The sequence below is a fragment of the Leucoraja erinacea genome, chromosome 14, assembly GCF_028641065.1.
Source record: "Leucoraja erinacea ecotype New England chromosome 14, Leri_hhj_1, whole genome shotgun sequence".
NCBI classification, from domain to species: domain Eukaryota; kingdom Metazoa; phylum Chordata; class Chondrichthyes; order Rajiformes; family Rajidae; genus Leucoraja; species Leucoraja erinaceus.
Window position 1 is genome coordinate 31,652,734 of NC_073390.1, and position 20,471 is coordinate 31,673,204.

Here is a 20,471-nt window from a genome sequence, read left to right on the forward strand (position 1 = left end):
AATTTCTATGAGGTATCTTCAAACAGTTCAGTAGCATTTAAGGGTAAAAAGACAACATTCTCCACTGAGGAGAGCAATGGGAAGAGTTTGTACTTAAGCTCTGGATACTGGCTTAAGTTGCCATTGAACCCCTTCATGAAGAAATAGATTGGTTTATCTGGGTTTTGACAAGGAGTAGACTCCGATGAACAAACTTTGGCTCCACATTGTGCGTTATCTCCAAAAACATAATCCCAGTTTTCAGATATGTATAAGGATCCTCCGTGCTAGCTTAATCTTCTACATGACATTTGAAAATGTTATTTTGAACATTTTGTTGTGTTTCCATATGCCAACTTACATATAGCAGAACACTAGCTCCAATTATGAAGACAAGGATACATATCTTATGAATGGAAATCATGGTGTGGCATTGAGGTGCTTCTCCAAAGGCTCCTGAATCAATGCATAGGATATTTTAAAAATTGAAACACATTACCATTAATGATACCAAAATCCACAAACCCGGCTCTCCCGGCAGACCCATTGTCTCTGCCTGTTCGTGCTCCACCGAACTCATCTCCACATACCTTGACTCCATACTATCCCCCTTGGTCAAATCCCTTCCCACCTATGTTCTAGATACCTCAGACACTCTCCGCCGCCTCCACGCATTCCACTCTCTAGGCCCCCACCCCCTCATCTTCACCATGGATGTCCAGTCACTCTACACCTCCATCCCCCACCAGGATGGCCTCAAAGCCTTCCGGTTCTCCCTCAACCAGAGGAGCAACCTATACCCAGCCACTGACACTCTCCTCCGCCTAGCGGAGTTGGTCCTCACCCTCAACAACTTTACATTTGACTCCTCCCATTTCCTCCAAACACAAGGCGTAGCTATGGGCACACGCATGGGCCCCAGCTACGCCTGCCTCTTTGTCGGGCACGTTGAACAATCCTTGTTCAATACGTACCAGGGCCCCATCCCCGACCTCTACCTCCATTACATTGACGACTGCTTTGGGGCCACCTCCTGCACCTACACACAACTGACTGATTTCATCCACTTCACCACCAACTTCCATCCGGCACTCCAATACACCTGGACCATTTCCGACACTTCCCTACCATTCCTTAACCTCACCATCTCCAAACGCAGGGGACAGACTTCTGACCGACATACACTACAAACCAACTCACATGGCTATTTGGACTACGCGTCTTCCCACCCTGCCGCCTGTAAACACTTCATCCCCTACTCCCAATACCTCCGTCTACGCCGCATCTGCTCCACGGATGAGGCGTTCCATACCAGGGCATCGGAAATGTCCTCGTTCTTCAGGGAACGGGGATTCCCCTCCGCGACCATAGATGAGGCTCGCACCAGGGTCTCATCCATACCCCGCAACACTGCTCTCTCTGCCCATCCCCGCACTCGCAACAAGGGCAGAGTCCCCCTGGTCCTCACCTTTCACCCCACCAGCCGGCAAATACAACACATAATCCTCCGCCATTTCCGCCACCTCCAACGTGACCCCACCACATCTTCCCATCTCAGATTCAGATTCAGATTCAATTTTAATTGTCATTGTCAGTGTACAGTGCAGAGACACTGTACTGTGCATCTCCCCCCATGTCCGCAAAGACTGCTCCCTCCGCAACTCCCTTGTCAATTCTTCCCTTCCCTCCCGTACCACCCCCTCCCCGGGCACTTTCCCTTGCAACCGCAAGAAATGCAACACCTGTCCCTTTACCTCCCCCCTCGACTCCATTCAAGGTCCCAAGCAGTCGTTCCAGGTGCGACAAAGGTTCACCTGTATCTCCTCCAACCTCATCTACTGCATCCGGTGCTCTAGATGTCAGCTGATTTACATCGGGAAGACTAAGCGGCGGTTGGGCGATCGTTTCGCCGAACACCTCCGCTCAGTCCGCAATAACCTACCTGAACTCCCGGTGGCTCAGCACTTCAACTCCCCCTCCCATTCCAAATCCGACCTCTCTGTCCTGGGTCTCCTCCATTGCCAGAGTGAGCAACACTGGAAATTGGAGGAACAGCACCTCATATTCCGCCTGGGCAGCTTGCATTCTGATGGCATGAATGTTGAATTCTCCCAATTTTGCTAGCCCTTGCTGTCTCCTCCCCTTCCTTAACCCTCGAGCTGTCTCCTCCCTTCCCCCGCCCTCGGGCTCCTCCTCCTCCCTTTTCCTTCCTTCTCCCCACCCACCCCCCATCAGTCTGAAGAACTGATTTTCTTCGCCTATTTTCTTCGCTCCATAGATGCTGCAGCACCCGCTGAGTTTCTCCAACAATTTTGTGCACCTTCGATCTTCCAGCATCTGCAGTTCCTTCTTGAACACCATTAATGATTGTATTGACATGCGTTAGGATGCATTTCTTTAAAAAAAATAGGAGCACAATAGACACATAATTAATTGCAGTCAATTATTCTCTATCAGCACATTATGATGTCCAGAGGGAAATAAGAAAATTATGCATCTGCCCAACATTTATTGCACTGTGGGTATTGGAATCAATAAGTAATAACAGGATGACAAGGTATGAGCTTGTCTGGGTATAGGTTGAGCCGATCGGATCAAGAAAGGATGTTTTTTATAATTTAATTTACTCCTATCTCACGTAATTTTATGTTGTGGAAGAAAGTAATGGATAGAATAAGTTGTAGCACTCCATAAAGTGTAAGAGCCGAACTATGAATGAATGAATGAATACGTTTATTGACCAAGTATTCACATACAAGGAATTTGCCTTAGTGCTCCCCCCACGTGACAACATGACATACAGTGACAGTTAGGAATGTCACATAAAACATTAAACATTAATGATAAAATGAATGATTGGGTACAAAGATTGGATTGACCAAGGAGGTTGTAAATGTTGTTAAAAAGAAAAAGGAAGTACATGCAAGGTTTAAGGTGATAGAATTAGACAGAGCCTTTGAGGAATATAAAGAAAGGAGGAAAAACAAAATCCAAGTGGGTGATTAGAGGAAGGATCTTGAAGAGCATTAAGGTGGATTAATTCCCCACCACCTGGTGGGATCTATCACAGGTTATTAAGAAAGGCAAGAAAGGAGATTGTGGGACACTTGTCGAAGATCTTTGTGTCTTCTCTAGCCACATGCGAGGTGTCCGAGGACTGGAGAGTAGTTAACACTATCCCTATATTTAAGAAGGGGAGAGAAATAGTGGAAGTTCATCAAAAGTTAACACACAAACACCAAGATCAATCAGGAAGGAAAGTAGAATAAATGATGTATAATGCAAGAGAGTAAAATCACAGATGGCTCCTGCAAGATTACACCTGAAACACACTGTTTTGAGTTCTGGTCCCAAAGGGTGGGGATACTTGCAAATGAGTGCATGTTCGCCTCAGACAGCTATGGAAGTTCAATGGCTGAGCATATTCGGGAAATAGATCAATAATATCTTTCCTCAGAAGTCAAGTTTCCAGTTCTGGCAACATCCTCATTATCTCCTCTGCATTCACTCATGTGCAATGAGATCTTTGCTGTAATTTACAATCCTGAACAGACACAATCCTCAAGTTGTAGACTAACAAATATTGTATGCGGTCATAGTTTATATTCTATGTCTCAATTAATAATGTATCGTTTAGTTTATTTGTTCATTATTGTCACTTGTACTGAGGTTCAGTGAAAACTGTGTGTTTGCATGCTGTCCAGTCAAAGAAAAAATACACACAAATACAACCAAGAAGTACATAGTGCACAGATAAAGTCAATGTACAACATTTAGTGCAAGATATAACATGCACTTTGTGAAATGGAGTTACTCCAGCATTTTGTGTCTATCTTTGGTGTAAACAAGCATCTGCAGTTCCTTCCTATAAATATTTATTTACCATGTTGCACCTTCCCCGATGTTTTCTCATTGAGTTAACCTATACCTTATAAAGTCAAAACTTTCCTCGTTCCCATCAAGCACATAACCTGTTGTAATCAGGCATGAATGGATTAAGCAAAAAAAAAAAGAGACTAAACATCAATATTTATCAGTAAGCCATTCTATTTTTATTTAAAACACTAGACTAAGTGGGACCCGTTGGGTCCCAGCATCACATGGGAGTGCTGGTCCCCCAACGCAAATTCCACCTCTCCACCAATTCCAATATTGCTGGCCAAATGGATTCTTGGGGTGACAGCTCAGTCACTCAAGCCTGTTGTGCTGGCAGCTGACTCACGGCTGGTGGGCTCGCAGCTGACTCACGGCTATTCCTTGAAATTCCATTTTAAGCAGGATACAAGGGCACCAAATTCAAGTGCAGTTTCATACCATATCAAGCAGGGTGGAAGGCCACTAAAGACAGCGAGTCGTGACCTCTCCCTCCCCCATCTTGCAGAGACTGAGCCATGCACACACTTCCGGGTTTTATAGTCCCTCCCCTCCTCCCACCAGAAGAGTGTGGCCTTCATGGCGTGATTGACAGGAGAGAGGATCTCAACATTTTAAAAACATTAATAACTTTTATTTTTCATCGATGGGAAAAGTCGTCAGCACCTGATCAGCGGAGGGGGACTGATTATGATGGCCAAAATTCACAGCCGTACGTGGTAGCGTTTTTTCTAAAATCAATATAAAGCGCAAACAGGAAGTGGTCAAGATTAGACTTTTAATTATATAGAAGGCAAGGCAGATCTAATTAGGCAAGGCAGCTCTAATTAGGCAAGGCAGCTCGCTTTAGCACTTTCAAAACCAAAGGAAAGGCAGCTCGCTTTAGGACTTTCAAAACCAAGGGCAAGGCAGCTCACTTTAGGATTGGTTGAGAAATAATGGGTCATAATAATGTTGCTAACTATGTTGCATGATCTTCGCGCTATTACTCATGATTGGTCAAGGAGAGGGGCCTTGCCAAAATTGTGTTCTTTACCTGGTAGAATTTTCTTTGCTTAATGAAACTGTTTCCCACTAAGTGCTTTCTATCAAAACTATGTTATGTGATGTTTTGTGATTGGGTTAAGGAGCTGCCAATTAAAGTATTTTGTAACCCTTATTGATGATTGGCTTGTAGGGGTTCAGGTTTCATTGATTTGGCCCAATATGTGAGGGTTCATAAACCCTGGGGTTGAAGGCCCGACTCAGACTGGGATACAAATTTCAAGGTATCCTCATAGGCAGGACTGAGCGGAAACAGTACAAAGTGGAGGAACTACTGTATCGGTGCAGAGAGTACGATCAGCATCGAAGACCAGCACAAAGTGGGTATGTAAGTAAGTAAGTAGATTTATTGTATTCACATACAAGGAATTTGCCTTGGTTCTCCGCTCACAAGTAACAACATGACATATAGTTACGAATGACTCCGAAGACACAACACATTAATAATAATAAAACATTAATTACACAACACCATTGATCAAGCATGTGAACCAACAAAATACCAGATCAAAGGGAGGCAACAGATTTTTGGCTGTTGAGTAGAGCAACTACTCGTGGATAAAAACTCTTTTTATGTTTGGCTGTGGCAGCTTTGACAGTCCGGAATATTAAATTAATATTTTTCCATCAGTTTTTACAGAGGAGGAGATCATGCAAGCTAACAAACTGAGGTACATAAGTTTTGAAGCCTTTGGCCATTGAATTATCAAAAAGGAGAATTTTGATGGTTTTAACATAGATTCAGGTGGATAAATCCCAGTGCTTGACCTAGTGCTTCCTTCAATCGTAAGAAGCTAGGGAATAAATTGTAGAAACCCTTGCAGAAAGATTTATATCAGGTGAAGTTCCGGAGACGGGAGGGTGGCTAATGTTGCACCATCATGAAGGCAGCAAAGGGAAGCCTAGAAAACTCAGGGTCAATGGACCTGACATGAGTGACACAGTCCTGACAATGGACCTGACATGAGTTGACATGATGTCAACAAAATAGAGAGAGAGTACAGAGGAGATTTACTAGAATGTTGCCTGGGTTTCAACAACTAAGTTACAGAGATAGGTTGAATAAGTTAGGTCTTTATTCTCTGGAGCGCAGAAGGTTAAGGGGGGACTTGATAGAGGTCTTTAAAATGATGAGAGGGATAGACAGAGTTGATGTGGACAAGCTTTTCCCTTTTAGAATAGGGAAGATTCAAACAAGAGGACATGACTTCAGAATTAAGGGACAGAAGTTTAGGGGTAATATGAGGGGGAACTTCTTTACCCAGAGAGTGGTAGCGGTGTGGAATGAGCTTCCAGTGGAAGTGGTGGAGGCAGGTTCATTGGTATCATTTAAAAATAAATTGGATAGGCATATGGATGAGAAGGGAATGGAGGGTTATGGTATGAGTGCAGGCAGGTGGGACTAAGGGAAAAAAAGTTGTTCGTCACGGACTTGTAGGGCCGAGATGGCCTGTTTCCGTGCTGTAATTGTTATATGTTATATGTTATATGGAGTGTTGGGAAAGTTGTTGTAGGAGTTTCACAGCGACAGCATCTATCAGCATTTGTTTAGGTAGGGACTAATTAGAGATAGTCAGCATGGTTTAGTGTGTGGGAAATAGTGTCTCACAAATGTTATAGAGTTTCATTGCACCAAGAGGATTCATGACATTAAAGGTTGTCTACATGGACTTTAGCAAGGTCCCGTATATGGTAGGCTAATCTGATAGGTTTGTTAGATGAGATGGAATCCAAGATGAGCTAGCCAATTTGATTCAAAATTAGCTCGGAAGAAAAACTCAATGGGTAGTGATGGAGAGTTGCTTTTCAGTTTGGAATCCTGTGATCAGTCCTGTCAAAGGGATCAACTATTGTTTGTTACTGACATTAACAACATGGATGACAATGTAGTTAATATTGTTAGTAAATTTGTACATGACACCCGAGTTGATGGTATAGTGGACAATGTGGACAATGTGGACAGTGCCTACCCCCCTTCTCCATCAATCCCCTCACACTCCCTCCTCCACCCCCCCCCACCCCCCCCCCCCCCCTCCCCCATCTCCATCCTCCTAATTTCCCTCATCCTCCTCCCCTCATTCCCATTCCCTGCCCCAGCACCTACCCAGGTCATAGAGCAGTGCCAGGGCCTGGAAATCTGCCCGGTTCCCATACTCGGGCCGGCCCTGGTTGTAGACTCCAGCTGTCAGCTCGGCCGCCGCCTGGGCTCTCGTCCACACCCAAACTTCATCTCTGGGCTCGTCCATGGATCCAGTGGCAGCTTCTTTCTTGGCCCCAGTCACTGCCCCATCCCCAACCCCAGGCTCGGAACTCACTCCAGCTCCAGCACCAGGCTCGGCTCCAGCCCGGGTCCAGTCCCCGGGCTCGGCCCGTGGCACCTTCCCCCCCCACCATGTACCGGGCGGCCGTCGGGCGCTGGTAGCTGCCGCCACTCCCCATTGACCGCTCTGGATTTTTATTACTCTGGAAAAACAGGGGTTGCGTCTGTTTTCTCCAGGTGCTCCGGTTTCCTCCCACATTCTAAAGGGGTGTAAAGCATTGGCCACCACATTGCCCCTAGTGTGTAGAAAAGTGGGAAGTGGAATCACATTGAACTAGTGAATGTGTGATGATGGTTGATGTGGACTTGATGGGCCGAAGGGCCTGTTTCCTTGTGGTCATCTCTACAACAAACAAAAAGAAGCCGTATGACTTGCTGAGCAACTCCAGGATTTTCTGATAATATTTTGGATTTCTGGCATCTATAGTTCTTTTTCATTTTTGAATAACCAGAGACATCACAAACTCAAAGAGGTAGAGTCATAGTCATACAACATAGAAACAGGTCCTTCAGCCCAACTTGCCACGCTGACCAATATGCCCCATCTACACTGGTACCACCTTCCTCTGTTTGGCCATATCCCTCTAAATTCATTATGTCCATTTACCTGTCTAAATGTTTTTTAAATGTTGTGATAGTACCTGCCTCAACATCCTACTCTGGCTGTTCGTTCCATATGCCTACCACCCTCTTATAAAAATAGTTGCCCCTCAGTTAAAACTTTTCTCCCTCGCATTAAACCCATGTCCTCAAATTCTTGATTCCCCTACTCTGGATAAAAGACTGCATTTATGCTATCTATTCCTCTCATGATCTTATACACCTCAATAAGATCACCCCTCATCCTCCTGCACTCAAAGGAATAAAGTTATAGCCTGGTCAACCTCTCCCTACAGCTCAGGCCCTTGAGTCCTGGCAACATTCTCATAAATTTCTCTGCACCCTTTTTACAGTAGCTTAACAACATCTATTCTGTAAAAGAGTGACAAAAACTGAATACAATACTCTAAATGTGGTCTCACCAATATCTTATACAACTATGACATGACCTCCCAACTTCCATACACCATACTGACTGATGAAGGCCACTGTGCTGAAGGCCTACTTGACATTCTTATCGACTTGTGATGCCATTTTCAAGGAACTCTGCACCAGCACTCCTTCCATCATCACACTCTGCCTACTTTCATGAAGCCAATTTTCTATCCTGTTGGCTAATTCTTCTTGGATCCCATGCGATCTAACTGTCCAGAGCAGCCTACCACATGGTACCTTGTTAAATGACTTGCTGAAATCATGACTTGCTGAAATCATAGCATGATTGACAGGAGAGAGAGAATCTCAACCTTTTTTAAACACAAATAACCCTTATTTTTCATCGATGGGAAAAATCCTTGGCACCTGATCAGCGGAAGGGGGACTCTGAGTAGGATGGCCTAAAATCACAACCGTACGTGGTAGAGTTTTTTCTAAAATCAATATCAAGCGCAAACAGGAAGTAGTCAAGATTAGACTTTTAATTATATAGAAGGCAAGGCAACTTTAATTAGGCAAGGAAACTTTAATTAGGCAACACAGCTTTAGCATTTCCAAACCAAAGGCAACACAGCTTTATGAATCAATCAATCAATTAATCAATCAAAGACGTTATTGTCATTCAAAAATCAACAAATACAAGTCCGAACGAAATTTTGTTGCATCTGGCTCACTGAGCAACATAAAACACCAAAAGGATAAAAAGGATATGGATAAAAGGATATGGATAAAAAGATTCATTAGATAAAAAGAAAAAATAGATAAAATTGATCATTGTTGCGGCGCATTATATGGAATTCAAGATTCTGATGGCTCGGGGGAAGAAGCTGTTGCAAAACCTGGCCGTTCTGCTCCTTATACTGCGATACCTTTTGCCCTAGGGCAGCAGAGTAAACAGTCCATGATGGAGATGTGTGGGGTCTTCTATAACGCTGTTGGCCTTGGACAAGCAACGTTTGCACGCAATATCCTGGATTGAAGGAAGAGAAGTCCCGATGACTTTTTCAAACGTCCTCACCACTCTCTGCATGGACTTCCAGTCGGAGGCTTTGCAGTCCCCAAACCAGACCGAGATGCAGCTGGTCAAAATGCTCTCTATGGTGCCCCTGTAGAAAGTGGTGAGGACGGGATGGGGGAGGTGAGGTCTTCTTATCCAGCGCAGAAAGTGCTAACGCTGCTGCGCTCTCTTAACTAGTGATGCGATGATTTGTGACCTGGTCAGACTGTTCGTGATCTGCACCCTCAGGAACTTAGTGCTACTGACAAACTCCAGATCAATGTCATTAATGTGTAGTGGTTTGTGGCTGCCGGTTGACAAACCGGTTTAGCATTTCCAAACCAAAGGCAACACAGTTTTAGCATTTCCAAACCAAAGGCAAAACATTTTAACATTTCCAAACCAAAAGCAACACATTTTAGCATTTCCAAACCAAAGGCAACACAGCTTTAGCATTTCCAAACCAAAGGCAACACAGTTTTAGCATTTCCAAAACAAAGACACACAGCCTTTGGTTTTAGAACTCGGGCCGGCGGTCGGATCTCTTAAAGTCCACACCGCACCCGCGGCTAGAAGCTCTGCAGACTGCGGCATCAGTATGTTATAGGCTGCAGGCTGGCGGTTGGAGCACTGCTTCGGGCTCACCCGGTCCGCGATGGAAAGTCCACGCCATGCCCGCGGCTAGAAGCTCCACAAACCGCAGCTTCAGGATGTCGTACTCTGTGGGCCAGCGATTGGAGCACTTCTTCTAGCGACCCGCGGCAAGGGATTGCCCAGCTTCACGATGGAAAGTCCGCGCTGCGTCCACCGGTGAAGCTCTGAACCCGACTCCGGGAGAGGCCACACCAATCCAAATTATTAGGCCGCGAGGGAGGGCGAATTGCAACTAGGAGAAAAGTCGCATTCCACCGAGGTAAGTGACTAAAAAACAGTTTCCCCAATTCCCGCCCCGCCCCCCCCATACTAAAACACACTTTAGACATACTAAAAACAAGGACATCAGGACATAAATCACCATGTACTATGATTCAACTGAATTACTTTTCTGTATGTAGTTGGACAATACAACTGAAAAAATTTTTCAATTAATGATCCACTTCCAACAATGATTTTCTTTGCATCATTGGTATTCATATAATTCCAGACATGTGCTCCATACGTTGCTGAGAATGTCCGCTCTATATCCTTCTTTTCCCAAGTAGTATAGTACCTCTTCCAAGCTGGATGTGGGATTGGGTAGAACCGATTTGTGATCCATAAAGAGATGCCGTTGCATTCTTTGCCAATGAAGGGAGCTAGATTATCCGTCTGACACCATCTCTTCAGCACACGGGTAAGCAGTCTAGGGCCTTGTTGACCCCAAATATGTCCAATGTAATTGGCCACAAAATCTTCCATGCAATTCCATAAAACAGGATGATGCCTATGTGAGAAACCTATAGCCCCATTACTGACAGTTCCAGCAGTCTCAGGGCATGTAAAGTTAGCAAATGGCATTGGCCTCATTGATATAATATCAGTATCCAGGTAGATGCCCCCATATTTCCACAGCAGTGCTAATCTGCAGCCATCAGCAAACACATGGGTCCAAAACTTCTCCTTTTCTGGATTTACCTGGGGGATAATGGACAAAAAAAAGTTAAATTCATTATCTTAATTTCCATTCTTTCTAAACATGCAGTCTTTCTTTATGCAGTCTTTTTGTCTCTTCCTCGTGACACAATCCTTTATCAATCAAATTATCAGTCAAAAAAAAACATTTGCACTGCAGCCGAACATCGTGGAGTTGGTGGCCTCGTGTTTGGGAGTTCGGGAGCTACAAAACAGCGAAGCTTGTGGACTCTAACATCTTGCAGCAGGCGATCCCTTTGCCAGGGGTCGGCCTTTGGTGTTCCAACCTGCGGAATGCTGCAGACTTTAACATCGTGAAACCCGCAGTCCCTGGTTAGGGACCGATTTGGAAACTCAAAGCCACAGGAGTTTCGACCGTCCCGTTGTGGGAGCTTAGACCGCCCCGACGTGGGAGCTCAATCGCTCTCGACAGCTTATCCAACCTCTCCATATAACTCAAAACCTCTAGAACTGATAACTTCCTTAAAAATCATCTTTGCACCCATTGCAGTTTGTTATTTTGACTGAAATAATCCAATCCAGACAGCATAGTGTTCATTAATATCTATTTTAAACACTGAATATTGCGGGAGCATTGGCCCTAGATGTTCAATTTCTGTTAGACAACTAACTTGCCATGCAAGGAATCAATCTGGTGCAACGTTACTGCACTCCATTTAGTGTGTTCATTCTTCCTTCAGGGAGACCAGACTTAGACGCAAATTTCAGAGAAACCGAGTCAACTTACTCCCAGGAAGAAAATAGTCAATGCACACTCTTCCTATTATGTACATGTCCAAATGTCTTCCTCCAGCTCATTCCGTAGACAGACCATTCACTGTGTGGAAGATCTATGGTGTCTATAAGATCATCCCTCAGTCTCCTTAGTTTCGAGAACAAATTCCTACCCTGTCCATCCTTTTCCTATAATTTAGTCCTTGTTTCTTCACTCAATCAAACTTTATGGAATCTTTCCTGGATGATCAAAACAAACACAAAACTCCAGGTGGGGCCTCATCAACTTCTTGTGCAACGGCAACATCATCAACATCCTATACCTAATGTTTTCACTAATGTAGGGCAGTATGTTTCATTGTTATCACCTCCCCACAGCCAAGAATTGATCATTGGGGACTCCACTTTTGCTTCGTCATTGGTGCCGCCTCAGATTTGTTTTAAACCTTTTCATACTCCGAGTTACTCTCTCCCCAACGCTCAGTCTGAAGAAGTGTCTCGACCTAAAATGTCACTTATTCCTTTTCTCCAGCGATGTTGCCTGCCCCGCTGTGTTACTCCAGCACTTTGTGTATATCTTTATGTCTAAAACTTTCTTCACCACCCTGTCCAATTATAATGTTACTTTCAGTGAAATATGTACTTGTACTCCTATCTCCCTCTATTCTACAGCCTTCCCCAGGACCCTAAAATTCACTGAGAAAGTCCTACTCTGGTTTGACGACCCAAAATGTAACACATCACACTTTCTTCTTATTGGTTACCTTTTGATACCAAATTTTCAATGCAGTATCCTCAAACAGTTTGGTAGCGTTTAAAGGTAGAAGAACAACATTCTTCATTGAGGAGAGCAACGGGATGAGTCTGTATTTAGGCTCTGAATATTGGCTCAAGTTGCCACTGAACCCCTTCATGAAGAAATAGATTGTTTTATCTGGGTTTTGACGAGCAGCAGACTCCACTGAGCACATCACCAATGGCTTCAGCTCCGCATTGTCTGTTATTTCCACAAGCATAATCCCAGGATTCAGGAGTGGGTGAGGATCATCCAGGGTAGCTTCATCTTCCACGTGTGACATTCCTACCATGTGCTTTTGAACATTTTGTCGTGTTTTCAAATCCCAACTTACATATAGCAGAACACTAGCTCCAATTATGAGGACAACGATAAATATGTGATGAATGGGAATCATGGTATGGCAATGAGACATTTCTCCAAAGGCTCCTGTGAATAAATCAAAAAGTATTATTCCCAGTGTGGAGGAGCCTGAATTTTTTTTGATAGCTTTGGATAGGAGCATGCTGAGAAATCTGAAACTTCAAAAGACAACAATTGTCAAGCAATTAGAACTGATTTTTTAAAATATTAACAGGACTGAGTGTACCAGTGGAATCAATACTAAAATAGGTCCTGATGGCTATATCGGGAGAGATTCATTATACCGGGAGAGATAGCAGTGTTGTAAACCCTGTTGGGGATTAACAGCACCCGACCGACCATCCTGAATTTAATACCTTCTGCCTCGCCCTCACTTTGTTTGACTTAGCTCACCCCCGCATCAGATATGTTGTGGTAGCAAGTGCTGCTTGTGAATCTTAGGGAGGCGGTAGACATGAGCTGTGCACATTGAGGGTGGAGGCGTGGAGGTAGGATTGCCTGAGGTTGAAAGATCAGTGATAAAGGCATTCGATTTTTGGATGGAGGGAGGGATGAGGTATTTTTCTGGCAGCTGGCCTGGAAACAATACAGTTCCTTGTCTGAAGAAGGGTTTCGACCTGAAACGTCACCCATTCCTTCTCTCCGGAAATACTGCCTGTCCCCCTGAGTTACTCCAGCATTTTGTGTCTACCTTAAATGAAAAACAATGCTGGAAGTAATTTTAATAGGACAGGCAGCAACATTTTCAGTCAATAACATTTCATCAGACTTATCAACTTCCTCGTCAGACAGGTTTGTGAGCTTTAATTCTGCCAGAGCTTGAACCTTGTTGCTGAAGGGTGGAGGTCTATGATGAGTGTGTGCCTCATGGATCAGTACTCTGCCCATTGCTGTGAACCTATGAGGTGGTTGCATTTTGGGAAGTCAAACATGGCCAGGAACTTCACAGTAAATGATAGGTATTTTTGTTGTGTTGTCCAGCAGAGGGAGTCTAGGAATACCAACACATAGTTCCCTGAAAATCTTCCAGGTGAAATAGTTAAGGCCCCGCGCCCGATTTAAGTACTCACCACCCTGACCCTCCTCCACACTCTCCCACGGTCCCGGGCCTCTGTACCCTTTAAGAATTTTATGTTTCTATTAACAATCTATAAGAAACATATTGTTAATCACATTGTTAGCGTGGTGACTTGGAAGAAATAGGAACTGAAATTAGGGACGACTTTTCAGTGGAAGATTGTAAAGTACAGAGAAAGGCTCCTCAAATAACTTTTAAGACCCTGGAGGGTATTACACTTCAATCAAGAATTTTTCACTTTATATTATAGCGCACACAAGTCCAGCCTTGTAAATATGATTTGACTGTGGGTATTTTTATTCAAAACATAACCCTTGTCCGGAAACACTCCCTTACAAGAAAACCTTGACATATGACATTGTGGGGATTACTGAGAGTAGATATGACATTGTGGGGATTATTGAGACGTGGCTGCAGGAGGATCGGGCTTGGGAACTTAATATTCAGGGTTATACATCCTATAGAAAGGACAGGCAGGTGGGCAGAGGGGGGGGGGTTGCTCTGCTGGTGTGGGATGGAATTCAGTCCCTTCCGAGGGAAGACAGGGACTGACGAGGTAGAATAAAACTAAACACAGGAGTTTAGAAGGATGAGGGGGATCTTATAGAAACATATGAAATTACTAGACCAAGTGCAGATCCGTTGGGTCTGTTCCCCCAACGTGTGGTTGTGGGGGGGGGGAGGCGGCATGCAGCGTCACACACTAACTACCCCCCCCCCCATCCCACACTCACGCTAATGGAGGGGAGGAGGGGGGGGGGAGAGGAGGGGGAGGGAGAGAGAAGAGGGGGGAGGGAGAGGAGGGGGAGGAGAGGAGAGGGAGGGAGGAGAGGAGGCGGGAGAGAGGGGGGGAGAGGAGAGGGGGAGAGAGGAGAGGGAGAGGGGGGGAGAGGGGGGAGGAGAGGAGGGGGAGGGGAGGAGGGGGGAGGAGAGGAGGGGGGAGAGGAGGGGGGGGAGGAGGGGGGGGGGGGGGGGGGGGGAGGGGGGGGGGGGGAGGGGGGAGAGGGAGGGAGGGGGGGGGGGGGGAGAGGGGGGGGGGGGGGAGGGAGGGAGGGAGGGGGAGGGGGGGGGGGAGGGAGAGGGAGAGTGAGAGGGAGAGGGGGAGAGAGAGGGGGCAGAATGAGAGAGAGGGAAAGGGGGGAGAGAGAGGGAGAGTGCCTTTTTACTTCAACCCAAACCCAAACAACTATTTGCAGGCAGTGCTTTTTTACCTCTAACCATATTTTCATTTTCAAACCAAATTAAGGGTACTCACAGTGCTGTAGACATTTGTCAGTGTCATTCAAAGCTCTGATTGAGGCACGCCACTTGCAGAGACTGATTGAGGCACACCACTTGCAGAGACTGATTCAGGCACACCACTTGCAGAGACTGATTCAGGCACACCAAATCCTGGTTTTATAGTCGTTCCCCCTCCCTCCAGCAGGGGCAGCAGAGAGAATGGGGAATGTTGTAAAAACATTAATATCTCTGGCAATTTTCATCGACGGGAAAAATCCTCGGCACAAACGCGGCGGAGGGGGGGCTCTGAGCGAGGTGGCCAAAAATGACGGCCGTGGGTGGCGGCGTACTCTCGGAAACCGCAGCACAGAAAAGCCGAAACCGGTCAAGAACAGAGTTTTAGTAATATAGATAAAAGGACTGGACAAGCTAGATGCAGGAAAAATGTTCCCAATGTTGGTCGAGTCCAGAACCAGAGGCCAGAGTCTTAGAATAAAGAGGAGATCATTTAAGACTGAGGTGAGAAAAAACTTTTGTCACCCAGAGAGTTGTGAATTTATGGAGTTCCCTGCCACAGAGGGCAGTGGAGGCCAAATCACTGGATGGATTTAAGAGAGAGTTAGATAGAGCTCTAGGGGCTAGTGGAGTCAAGGGATATGGGGAGAAGGCAGGCACGGGTTATTGATAGGGGCCGATCAGCCATGATCACAATGAATGGCGGTGCTGACTTAATACGGCCCAATGCCCTCCTCCTGCACCTATTTTCTATGTTTCTATGTTTAACCAAGATAAACGCAATTTCTCTTTCCACATTTCTTCCCAGTCTCTCCTTCAACATAAACATGACAAAATTCTCGTTGACAACCTTTAAACAAAGAGCACAGAAGAGGATGTTCTGCAGCAGTGGTTAAACTGAATGACAAAAGCACATCCTTCTTGGTTCTAGGTTTCTTGGTCCTCTAAAATATTCCAATGGAATTTAAACTGGAGGTGGACTTCAAATATAAATACTGTGGCTAAGATTACTGCAAAAATTATTGACTTCTGGGGCCAGACCGTTTGTAGATCTTCAACACTATCGTTTACTTCCGTAATTAATGCTAAACTACAATGTATTTAAAAGCAATATCAATTTGGTTGAACCCATTAACAAATTAACAATGCAGGAAGGAACTGCAGGTGCTGCTTTACACCGAAGATAGACACAAAATGCTGGAGTAACTCAGCAGGACAGGCAGCATCTCTGGAGAGAAGGAATGGGTGATGTTTCGGGTCAAGACCCTGTTTCAAACAGAGTCAGAGGAGAGGGAAACAGTAGATATGTGGATGGGTAACGTATGAAAATGACAGATTAACAAATTAACAGATTAATCACGACAGATAAAACTAATTAACAGTCATAGATTAACACAGGAATAGGTTCTTCAGTCTACCATCTCTGTACCATGAAGCCAATCTAATTAATTCCATTTACACGTGGTCCAAACCCCTCTATTCCCAGCCTCTTCAGGCTTCTATATGAAAGCCATTGAAATGTTGCTGTCGTGAATGCTTCTATCAGACATGCTTGTGATCCACATTTTAAGCGTTGGGGTCGGTGCATTTTTCCAAAATTTGATTAGAAGTTTATTTGCCGTTATCAAACCATAGTTAAGGAAACAATTTTGAAATGAAGTTAGCTTAGTTAGGCTTCCATTGTTCTGAAAATAATCAATTCTGTGTTAGGGTCCAATTTTATTTTTAATAGTTTTGAGAAGATTTCAAAGATTTCTTTCCAAAATTTATGAAGTTTTATACAAGATACGAAGGAGTGTGCTATGGTTGCTTCTTGAGATAGACATTTATCTCAGATGGGGGAGACATTTGGAAACATTTTATTCAGTTTGGTTTTCGAGTAATAGAGTCTTTGTAAGATTTTAAATTCGATTAGGATGTGTCTAACATTAATCGAGCATTTATGTACATATAGCAAATATTTATCCCATCTGTCTTTAGAAATTTTTATAGATAATTCTTGTTCCCACTCTCTTCTTATAACATCTGACGAAGGTATCTCTATATTTACAATAATATTATACAAGTATGATATTAAATTATTTAATTCCGCCTTTCTATTCATGCCTTCATCTAGTAGATCTGACGTCAGAGTTTGATATTCTTGTGTATGTTTTTCAAGTAATCTCGAATTTGCAGGTATCTACAATATTTATTACTTTTCAAATTGTATTTAAGTTGTAATTCTTAGAATGATAAAAGGTTTCCCATTTCATACATATCTCCAAACGTTTTAATTCCTATTCTTTCCCAGTGAGTAAACGTTTTGCCGATAATAGATAGTTTAAACGACGGATTACTAGCTATAGGAGAGAGAAGCAATAGGTTTCTTAATTTGAGAGTAAATTTTATTTGTCTCCAAATTTGTATTGTGCTATGGATAATCAAATCTCTTTTGTATATTGTATTATTCAGTTTTATTGGGGAGAGAAGGGTCGCTCCTATGTTAAAAGGAGAACAATCCTCTCGCTCCATTACTATCCATTCTGCCTGTTGAGTTGTCCAACCAGTGAATTACATTTTTAATATTCACTGCCCAATAGTAGTACAAAAAATTAGGGAGTGTAAGTCCACCGAATTCTTTGGGTTTGCATAGATGTCATCTTTGGATTATATGGAATTTATAGTCCCATATAAAATTTGTAATGTGTGAATCAAGTTTTTTTTTTTTTAATTTTTAGGTAGGCATATTGGTATTGATTGAAATAAGTATAGAACTTGTGGAAGAAAAATCATTTTTATGGCATTTATTCTGCTTATTAAAGACATCGGTGTTTTCCAAAATTGGGTCAGAGCATGTCATTTGGTAAGTAAAGGCAGATAATTTGCATTAAATAAAGAGTTGTATTTTCTAGTAATTTGAATACCCAGATATTTAAATTTTTCTGTGGCAATTCTAAAGGGGAATTTTAAAAGGTGTGTCGGCTCTTGAGGTTTTATATCGTCATTATTTCGCTTTTGTTCCAGTTTATTCTATATCATGAGAAGGAACCAAATTCCTCTATTAAGTTTAATAAGTTTGGTATGCTAATTTGCGATTTTGTAATGTATAATAATACATCATGTGGGTATGGTGATATTTTATTATTAGAGTGTTTAGTGTTAAAACTGTGGATATTCGGATGCATTCTTATATTTTCTGCTAGGGGCTCTATCGCAAGAGCAAATAACAGTGCTCTCTTAAGTTTTAAATCACCAAGACGTGCCTTTATTTAATTTAGTCCTGCCTCACATATTCTTCCAAGCTCCAAAGATTTTGTTTGGAATTATAAGAGAAAGAGAAAATTATCAGAACCTTCTATCGCTCCTTTGTTATGGAACTTAGTGCTGATCACATGGCACAAATAAAGTGTAACTTCGCTTCTACACCCCATCTTAAAATTGTGCTTGACATCTGGGTCATTAAAGCATTCATATCCATAATCATCCTGATGGAAAGAAAAAGATCTAAAAAGCTCCATGTTTTAACATGGCTTCAGTAGAACAGTATTTGTTACATTCAAGTTCATATTTGGCAGTAAAACCAGTCAGCGACCATAAATTCCCATAGAGCAAAAACGAAAGATGTCAAACCATTGAAATCTTATTTATAACACGATTAGGCAAAAGTTACTTTAAAAGGAAACATTGCTAAGTGGCATTTCGGGTGGGGACCCTTCTTCAGAGTACACTTAGTTTTCCTATGGATAAATTGTTTTGATGCAATCATACTTGTCTTGCAGGCAATTTTAATCACACTGGAGAACAGCACGAGTGTCGAGTGTGGGCTGCAAATGACACAAGGGGGTCAAAACAAAACAAAAGGGGGAAGGCTGCAGGCGTACAAGATATATAAATGACAGAAGACAAACTGGTTATTAAAATTATAGTGTAGGAAGGAACTGCAGATGTTGGTTTAAACCGAAGGGAGACACAAAATGCTGGAGTAACGCAACGAGACAGGCGGCATCTCTGTAGAGAAGGAATGGGTGAGGGTGAGGGTCGAGATGCTTCTTCAAACCCTTTCTTAGAGGAACCATTCATCAGACTCTGAAAAAGGGTCTCGAGCCAAAACGTCACCCTTCCCTTCCTTCCAGAGATGCTGCATGTCCTACTAAGTTACTCCAGTATTTTATGTCTGTCTTCAATGAAAAAGATAGCACAGATACAAATTTTGTTGATTGATTATCTCGGTTGGTTAGTGAAATCAAGAATACAGGATAAGACATTCATAAACTACCAAGGCATGTTGCAAGCAGAAGAGAGACACAAAATACTGGAGTAACTCAGTGGATGAGGAGCAACTCGAAGAAAAGAAATAGGTGATATTTCGGGTCGAGACACTTCTTCAGACTGAGAGTCAGGGGAAAGGGAAAGAAGGTATGTAAAGGTGCCGAATAAATCAGAGCCGGCACTGATAACCCAGTTACAGTGGAGACCACAATGGTCCAATGTTGGCTGTGGAGAAGGAGATAACAAAGGGATAAGAACAGTGAAACTAGCAGGACAACTAGAGTGCGAGAGGGATGGAGAGAGAGGAAATTCAAGGATCACTTGAAATTAGAAAAAACATTGATATTCATACCGCTGGGTTGTAAGCTACCCAAGGGAAATCAGAGATGCTGTTTCTCAAATTTGTGTGTGACCTCACACTGACAGTGGAGGAAGCCCAGAACAGAAAGGTCAGTATGGGAATGGGGAGGGGAGTTAAATGTTTGGCAGCTGGAGGATTTCTGGACATTCTGTTGTTATATTTCTCCACAGATCACTTTCCATTTGAAGATATCAACACAACGCAAACACAAGGGAAATAAAACTTTTTTTTTCCAAGATAAGAAACAAAGTACAGTATAATTCCAAAGTAAATATGTTTACAAGCTTTGTCACTCACCTGTTTTAAACTGGCAGTGTCAGTGAAGATGTTTTGTGAGACTGTCCTCGATCGTTTAATTTGGCATTTGGTATCTTTAGTTTATGTTTGCGTAACATTATTTATGAATAATGGGTGTGCCCAAAGAGAAATTTGATCATTTATGGGTGTGACACGAAGAACGATTTGTTGGAATGCATGCAGTAAGGTAACAAGGAATATATTAAAACAGGTGGAATTGAGTAAAGCAGGAAGTAATTTTAACAGATGAGGTGGCAACATTCAGTAAATGAGGAATTAGAGGTGAACATTTTGTGTGCACAAAATCATGAGAGGAATAGTTTGAATAGATGTACAGAGTGTCTTGCGTAGAGTAGGGAAATTGTGAACCATAGGACAGAGGTTTAAGGTGATGGGAGAAAGATTTAAAGGGAACCTGATAGGTAACTTTTTCACACAAAGGGTGGTGGGTGCTTGTAAAGAGCTGCCGGAGGACTTTAGAGAATTCTTCTTTAG

At 43.3% G+C, this 20,471-nt stretch overlaps 1 protein-coding gene across 2 annotated transcripts; it reads right to left on the minus strand.

Moving 5' to 3' along the window:
- Positions 1 to 8,715: 8,715 nt before the first annotated feature.
- Positions 8,716 to 20,372, minus strand: LOC129703515 (alpha-1,4-N-acetylglucosaminyltransferase-like). 2 transcript variants are annotated; one of them, XM_055646052.1, is made up of 4 exons: positions 19,977 to 20,372; positions 13,824 to 13,901; positions 12,359 to 12,819; positions 8,716 to 10,862 (listed from the first exon to the last, which is right to left on the minus strand). In XM_055646052.1, the coding sequence occupies exons 3-4, from the start codon at positions 12,803 to 12,805 to the stop codon at positions 10,260 to 10,262; spliced, it is 1,050 nt and encodes a 349-aa protein (XP_055502027.1). In that variant the 5' UTR covers positions 12,806 to 12,819; positions 13,824 to 13,901; positions 19,977 to 20,372; the 3' UTR covers positions 8,716 to 10,259. The 2 variants fall into 2 exon arrangements, with proteins under 2 accessions (XP_055502027.1, XP_055502026.1); XM_055646051.1 differs by lacking the exon at positions 13,824 to 13,901 and having other exon boundaries at positions 19,977 to 20,370.
- Between the last annotated feature and the right edge of the window lie 99 nt (positions 20,373 to 20,471).